Source organism: Corvus hawaiiensis, chromosome 4 (assembly GCF_020740725.1).
Source record: "Corvus hawaiiensis isolate bCorHaw1 chromosome 4, bCorHaw1.pri.cur, whole genome shotgun sequence".
NCBI lineage: Eukaryota > Metazoa > Chordata > Aves > Passeriformes > Corvidae > Corvus > Corvus hawaiiensis.
The window spans coordinates 55676316-55684841 of NC_063216.1; the positions used below are offsets into that span (position 1 = coordinate 55676316).

Sequence of the window (8526 nt, forward strand, 5' to 3'; positions counted from 1 at the left end):
AAAAGTAATCTTCCTAACATCTTCCAGTGGAGCAGTAAGTCTTAGATCTCCAGAAAATAAAGACTGCAGTAGTACCTCATGGCTTATACGTCTTCTGGGGTTTTGCTAGAATGCCAAACTGTAAAAATGTAACCATCAACTTAACAACTACGTAACCAAGCCAGCCATTGTATTGGTCTTATAACAGAGATACCAGAATATGTTGCCCTAGGAAGATATTTTGTATATACAACCAAAATACAAGAGAATTTTTTCCTCTACCTCTTTCCAATTTTAAAATGTTTGGTTTATTTGATCTATAAGAATAAAGTACCTGAAAAAGACTACTTCAGTTCTCTATGCCTCTAAAACTCCACGTTATTTTCCAAGATCAGTTTTGTAAGGGGTGTATGTTGCCTGGCAGCAAGTGCACTGACAATAGAGCAAACTGCTAATTAGCTAAAACTCATTCAACTACCTGAATGTGCATCACAAAAACAGTACAGGCAAAATGATACCAGCTTTGCTAAAAACTAAATTAAATTCTGCCAAGCCAAAAGGAAGAAAAATCCATCAATTCTGAACAAAAGAAGGACTACTCAGAACAGCAGTGATCAAACTGGAGAGGCATTTTCCTGCCCCCATCACCTTTGGAAAAGATAAAAAGAAGACGAAACTGGAAGATCACCGTGAGGCACAGGAACAGAATGGAGTCTCTCACATGTAAAGCAATTTAGAGTAAAAATGGTAAAAGTCTTTACAGTTAAATGTATCACACCACTCTCAAAGAAAAACCCCCAAAACAAAACCAAACAAACAAACACACAAAACAAAAACAAATCCCCAGAAAATATCATGAGAGATAGGCAGTGCCAATAGTTTGCTTTTGCTGACATAGCCCAGTTGATAGTACTGGCAACCTCAGGAGCTAAAAGTGCTGTTCATTGTGCTATCGCAGCAACCGTTAAAAACTCTGCTGCTTTCAGCAGAAGCTTGAAGAGATAGGTAAAGTGTAAAAGCCACAACTTTGTACTTTCCCCAAACAGAACACAGGCAAAAAACAAGTTAGCTGTGAATTAATCATAAATGACCATAGAAAACAAGTTCTTTCTTGCTCAGAAAGCCTTTTAAAAGATGGAGCTGGGTAATAACCAGGACTTGGGGAAGAAACCTGTGGAGCATAATTGAGGGCTGAAGTGGAAGGGCGGGAGCAGGGTGAGGAGAAGTATAAAAATGGTGTACAATATGACACATAGGGAAAAGCTGTCAAAAGTAAAAAATAGTATTTTCAGAAGGGAAAGGAAAGGTAAATATCTACACTTATTACATATTTTAAATTGAATTCAAATCAATACACAGGTGAATCCTCTTGAAGATTCACAAAGCAGACTTCCCAGATAAGGTTCTAAAAATAAAAAAGGTTTGCTATTACTTTTTAGGCTATACAAAATAAACTTCTAGTATAATGATGGCCTCACATCTGCCAGACCCATGAAACAACTGCACCAGAGAAACACAACCATGATTCATATGTTTTACAACACCAAGTATGTTTCCCAGGTACAACTCATCTGATCAAGTATAAATATCGACTTTGACTAATTCTCTTTAGTTTCCTATAGAGAAGTATTTAATGTGATTTGCAATGTCCCAGGGATCAGAGATAGCTTTTTTGGGACAGGTAGATTTGATACAGAACTTAGGAGAATCACCCATGCCAACCAGACTAGTAGCAGAAGTCCAGCTGGGATACCCCAGAGTACCACATGTGGGCCACTAAAGGTGAAAACCTAAAGATGCATGTCTTGTATATATGTATGTAGGTATGTAAGTGAGGCACCTAATGGTACCAGCTATGCAAGCCAGGTACCCAGTGTCCCTTTATTTTCAATGGAGAACTAATCAGCCCAGTCAAACAGACAAAAAAGCTATTCAGTTAACCACTGCCAGAACTATTTGCTCATGGCTCCACTGACTATAATAGGATATTAAACACTGCATATGCACATAGACACCTAAATTTAAGTGTCTTGAACCCCATTCACACCTCCACCCATACCTTCAAGAGTCAGCTGCCAAAGTCACTTCACTCAAAACCAGTAAAGTTCACAAACCTGCTTCTAAAACAGGTTATTCCTTCTAGCCACTTATTTCACCCTACCAACTATAAAAGGAAGTGGGTATGTGGTCAAATGAATCATAGCTCTTTTCTAATAAAGAAAACTGCAAACAGAGAGACTGCTAAAAGAAGTGGTTATAATATCCACACAGTATTCATGAATACTTCAGGGAAAACCACAGTTTATTGCTTTGCCTGTGGAAAGCTTGTTCTTTAGTCTGAAACTAGGGTAAGAATCTGTGATCCCATGCTTCACCAGAAATTATCTGATGAAAAAATACATGTCCATTTCCCACCACATCCAAGACGAATTTAAGAATTAAGATATAACCTTAAGGAATCTTCTTAGTAATAGAAAAAGGTGTGAAGGCAGAGAAATACCTTTCAAGGAAAAGCAATGTCATTGAATTTGCTCCCCAGCTAATATGGAGTTTTTTGCTGAAGAGAATATCATCTGATGTTAACATTCAAGACTCATCAAATTTCATAGTCATACCTAAGGGATCATGAGGGTACTGTATATGCATTTAATTATACCATCCATTAGCTCAATGACTTTTATTGGATTGTTCACCACAAGAAGTTACCCGCTTATTCTGCCCTCCTCAAGCACAGCTCCCCAGTTTTCTGGGCTTTTCTTTAACAGGTGTGGGGGAGGTTTTGGTTAGCTGTTGTGGGCTTTCTTGGCTTCAGATAACAGCAAAACTTTTAATAGTTTCAACATTAACCATAAATATACCTCAGAGCTGGGAAATTTATTTTGGAAACAACAATAACAACAACAAAAAAACCCCACCAAAAACAAACAAACAAAAAACCCCAAACAAAGAAGCAGTCCCCAACCCCTCCAAAATTACTAAGACACTGACCTTTGTACACACCCAGATATCGTCACAGCTATTAAAACATTTTTGAAATCTACTTAAAGCCACAAAGATACTTTGTCATTTTTTATTTCAGTGCAAGTTAGGTTTCTATATAGATTGAGGCCCACAAATCTTCTTTAATCATGTTTAAATTCTTACTTAGATTTAATGGGCAATTTATGTTCAGCAAGTTGCTTTCAAATAAGTAACTTCTAGGGCAAATAGTATAGGATTAGATACAGATATGGGTACTCACTGTTGAAGCTATCTCTATTTTCCAAAATTTTACACCTTACTTTGTGCTACAAGAGAACCAAAAATCAATGTCCAAGAAAGCTTTAACTCACGTATCATTTGTACATACCAGTATGTCTTCCCTAAACCTACTTGACTGCTTCTGGTTTACACGTTCAAGGATTATACAGGTTTTTTAAATCAATTGCTCCTTTTCTTGGGTAGGAGTAGGTGCACAACCAGAATGCAAACTGCTGTCTTCCTGAGTGCTTTCCTTCCTGTCCTAATTTCCATCTCTACTCCTATCTTGGTATATTCCCTCTGAGGCCAAAGCAATGCTTACACAAATGAAGTCAAAACACTTGGGAAAACAACAGAACTTACTGTATCCTACAGCTTTGCACTTCCCATGCCACTTTCACATATCTGGCTCAGAATTTTCACCTCTGCACTTCACCTCTAATGACAGTCTGACAGTCCACATTTGGAAGAGAAAGGAACATTTGCAAAGTGGACTGCATTCAGTGGCTTTCTTTTCTCATCCACAAAGATCCTCACAACACAGGAAGAGAGGATGTGCTGCAGGTTGTGTAGTAGAAGGCATAGAAAAGGCAGTGCTGTAGTTTGGAGAAGGGGGAGGAGAAGAAGAAAGGAGGCTTGAAACATTATCACTGCAAGACGGATTGAGACCAATCTCTCACCACAGAGAAGGAGGAGAACTAGAACAGACAGAACTGTGCTGTCTCTGCATGTCACCTACATGCTGAAACACAAGAGCATCACACATCTGACTAGAAGAAAATAACTTCTCTGAATGATAATGCCACACTGAAAACTTGTATTCAGTTGAAGACAGGGTTGCTAAAGTCCTTTTGTAAGTGACCATTTTCCAGGATGTAATCTCTTGTAAGAGATTTAGTCTTTGCTTTTCAAGGCTATGGTCTCATTTTTTGATACTTGCAGTAGTTTTCAGATAAGAATCCTTCCAACTGATCTAAATCAGCCTACATAATTGATACGATCAAGCCATAATTTAGCATTTCACTATATTGACCAGAATGGCAGTTCTACTACGAACATTCTTACTGATCAATAGACAGTGAATACACCAAGCTACGCACAAAATACCCCATAATGTCACCACAAAGTATCATGGAATTTCTCTCAGTTATATATATATTTTTTTTTGTTTGATAGTTTTTCATGTAGTGTAACTTTTTTGTCCTGTTACATGACCCACAGCAACCCAGAGTGAGCCTTTGGAGTATGCACACATTCTCGATGCAATTTTGCAGCAGCATCCTTACTCACTTTAGTGGAGTCAAGATTCCACTCTATCAATATCAGCTACATGTACAGCTTTACAGACAGTAGAAGGTACTGTCTTTGAGGGAAAAATAACATTTATGCTTTTGATCACTGCTCAAGCAAAAGCAAACCCAAAAATTTTACTGAATAATTTCAACAAACTTCATGTTTGATATACCAGGCTTTTCATAGGCTTTGTTAAATCTACACTGAAGTGAAAGTGTGTGACAAGCCAACCCTCTCTGCACAGCAGGCTGATGTTCAATGTTTCAACAAAAAGACTGTCAAATTGGATTCTTTCTTGCTATTATATAATCATTATTGGTAGACATTAGGCAGATGGAAGTCATTCAAAGATGTTTTAAAACACACACATATGTTTTCTCTCAATTCTAGTCCAAACGGCACCAACACAATTTCAGTGACTTCAGTGCAAACATGCTGAGCAGGTATGAAAAAGGACCAGAACCACTCCCCTGCCCTTTTTTCCTATCATTCATCCCATGATAAAAATACCAATATTTTGTGGAAAAGAAGCGATGGGTTTACCAAATGCTGTGTTTTATCCAAGGAAACTCAGAATAACAAGATTATCAGCTTTGTTCCTAAATGTAACATACTATGGAACAGTCTAGGCTTTTTCAGTCAAATTCCCTGGTGAATGTAAAAAAGGGAGGGAAGCACTTCCCTTCCTTTTCTACAGTGCTTCTAAAAAGAGCAGAGAAAGTCTTTATTTCCCAGTGATGTTATTGATAGTGTATCAAGACACAAGAACAGTATTTCATATCAAGAAACCCTGCTGTACTGTCCTGTGTCACACACCTTCTGCTGACAGCATAAAACTTACACATTAACACATCACTATTACAAATACTGTTCTCACAGCTTTTTACTGCACTATTTGTGCAATCAGGATTCTGAGAACTAAAAAAAATTTTTAAAAATCAGAGCGAAACTAAAACCCAAAAAAACCCCTAACCTAAAACTGTACTGAAAACAATACTTTGTAATAAGTTGAATTTTAGCATGACTTATAGGATAGTCATTCGAATGATTATGGTCACGCAAAAAGTAAGCAAGATGATTCAATTCATAATTCTGTATCTCCCATTTAAAGACAGAAAATAAAAGCTATTCATACTAACCCTTCAAAAGAAATATTTAAGTATCGTAAATGTATTTTTAAAAAGTATTTTCATTACACAGAGGTATTCTTTTTATTTTCCAGTACAAGAGATAAAATTAATCAACAATAAAATGTTTATGCTGGTAAGGAAAAAAACATAAAAGGAAAATTAATGACTGAAGGCAAATTAAAAATGAAAACAATAATTTAAAAAATACTTTGTTATTGCTCAAGTATAGCTATTATTTTTGTTAGGGAGAAACACACAGTTTACATCCTAGCATCTCTTCAATTTTAGAAACATATTTTAAAATGAGTGTGCAATGCAGAGCTATCCCTCCTACCTTTCACAATGAGAACACCAAATTGCATGAGTGGCTTATACTCCACTGCCTAACAGGGCAATATTGAAGTGCTACTTGTTTGATATCTTAAAACTGAAAATTAAGGCAGTATTAATATGAATATACTAAAGAATTTAGTACAAATAATTTTGGTCAAAACCCGGGCTTTAAAGTATTTAAGCCTGCATTTGTTAATTCTTACCACAATATTCATTTATGCCATGGTTATATCATTGTTTTAAAAGACAGTGATGTTATAAATATGCACTGCGTAAGGTTTACTTTTTTAAAGGAAAACTGAATTTCCACAACACTGCAGATTTTAAGACACAGAAGGACAATTATGTACACGGTTGGAACAAGGTTTCAGATACGAACTAGTGCCTGTTTGGAAGTAAACAAGATAATAAAAAATAAAATGCTAGCAATAACCTAAATTTCAGAGAAACTAGAGTCCCCTCCCTTCGGGAGTCATCGCCTTCAGGACCGATCCCGATCAGAACGGGCACCACTGCGGTTTTACTGCCCTGAACTTCGCATGTCGCTACGAGACCGAGCAGCTACAGCCTGACTCTGGACCTGCGGCTGTCGGCCAGGCGAGTACCTAGGGCTGGTTCGCCTGGGAAGTCCCCAGACAGGCTGGACCACGCCAGGTCTGGGATGCACCGGGAGAGGGAGAGCCGCCGGGCTGCAGGGGTCTGCCAGAGCACGGGCGAGGAGCCGGGGCCCAGCAGAGGCGCAGACCGCCCGAGAAGACGAGCCCTGCAACCCTCCCTGGGGTCGTGTGGAGCAGGAGAGAGGAGCCCAGCGCCGGCCCAGGGGAGCGCAGCCTCCCCCCGACACCGCTCTTTAACCATCGGCTGGCACCGCACCGCAGCCCTGCGCCTCCCTCCTAGCCGCCTCACCCACCCGCAGAGAGGACACGCCGGCAGGGAGGGAGGTTCTGCTCGGCTTTTGAGGATATTTTAAGCAGGGAGCCAGATCCTGCCCCTGGGGCGCGAGGCCCGGGAGCGGAGACGTCTCCACACATCCGGCACTCGGGACGGGGACTTGGAGCGGGGGAAAAGGACGGTGCCTTTGCGCCGAAAACGCCTCACCAGAGGCAGGCGAAAGCCAAGCGCCTTGCGGGCCCGGCAAAGGGTTAAAGAGCAACATTTCCCCCCACCCCGGTCTGACAGGTCCCCGGCCGCTGTCAGCACCTCAGCCCTCCCGCAGAGCAGGGGCGCAGCCCCCTCGCTGTGCGAAGCGGCAGGAAAAGGGGGGTGGGTGCGGGAGAGGCGAGACGGGGAGCGGAGCCCCCTCCGTGCCCCTCACCGGCGCCGCACGCCGACCCCGCGCCGGAGCAACGGGAAGGAACAATGGGAGAGAGAACCCACCGCCCCGGCGGAGGGAAAGAGGGAGAGCCGCAACGAGGGAGACCCCGCGCCCCTCTCTGGTCTTGCTCGGGGCGGGACGGGGCTCGGTGGCGGCGGGTCCCGCAGCGAACCCCGTCCCGCCCCGGGGCAGAAGGAGGGCGGAGGGACAGAGCGGCGGAGGCAGGTCTCCCGGCACCGCTTCGTCCCAACCCTATGGGGAACCCTCGTCGCCGCGGCTGGATCGCACCCCCCCTCTCCCGCCAGGCCCATTACCGCTACCGTGGCCGCCGAGTCCTCCCGCCCGCCAGAGCCGGGCTGGCCGCTCGCTCCCTCCGTCGCCATCTTCCCGCTGTATCGGCTCCGGCGCGGAGCGCGGTGCGGAGCCGAGTGGCGGAGCCCCCGCCGCCAGGCGCTTAACCCGCTCCCCGCCGGCAGCGATCCCGCCGGGAGCGGGGGCGCTTAACCCCTGCGGCGCCAGGCAGGCGGGGCTGCCGAGCCGAGCCGAGCCGCCCCCTGCGCCGGCAGAGGCGAGCGACTCCCGCCGCCGGGCGCTCGGGCTTCCCAACCCACCCGCTCCCCGTCCTCCATACGGCGGCCCGAAGACAGGCGGAGGGGGAGCGGGACCTCGCCGCGGGCGGCCGGCGCGCAATGGTGGCGGAGGGGAGTGTCCCCGCTACGGCGCTACCCGGGCCCCACGCACGCACCGCTCTCCTCCCTACCCACCCCCGTGGCTTAGGAGCAGAAGGAAGGGAAAGGTTCTGGATGGGGCGAAAAAACAGGGAGTTGCAGTGGGTTGGGTTACCTGATCAGTGAGACCTTTAAACCAGCTGAAGTCTTTGAGGGAAGGGCAACTGTGCCTTTTCCTTTCCGGGGGCGCTGACTGGAGGAGTCATCTCTCCCACCCCTATGGAGAGGTCTGGAGGAACATTTCTGCTGCTAGCCATTGCTTGGCTGGCTTATTTTCAAGGTGTATTTTCAGAGCCTGTGTGAGGGTGGACACTCAGCCAGGCCCAGTGTTTTGGCACCTCTCCGACCCGGTGCTGGAGTCCATCCTAACCTGGAGCTGCCCTTTGCCATTCCAGGCGCGTACTGAAGCCAAATCCTGTTCAGAATTCTTTCCAGAGGAAGGTTTTGGCTGCTGAGCTGAACCCACTACCACGAAGGCTTAGTGTTTCCCACCGAGGAGCACCCCGCA

General features: G+C 44.3%; 1 protein-coding gene across 1 annotated transcript in view; it reads right to left on the reverse strand.

The window, feature by feature from the left end:
• Nucleotides 1-8002, reverse strand: part of CTTNBP2 (cortactin binding protein 2) — an 81642-nt gene extending 73640 nt beyond the window's left edge. The window contains 1 exon segment of the mRNA XM_048300200.1: nt 7605-8002. Within this exon segment, the coding sequence (XP_048156157.1) occupies nt 7605-7673 (69 nt within the window). The 5' untranslated portion in view covers nt 7674-8002.
• Between the last annotated feature and the right edge of the window lie 524 nt (nt 8003-8526).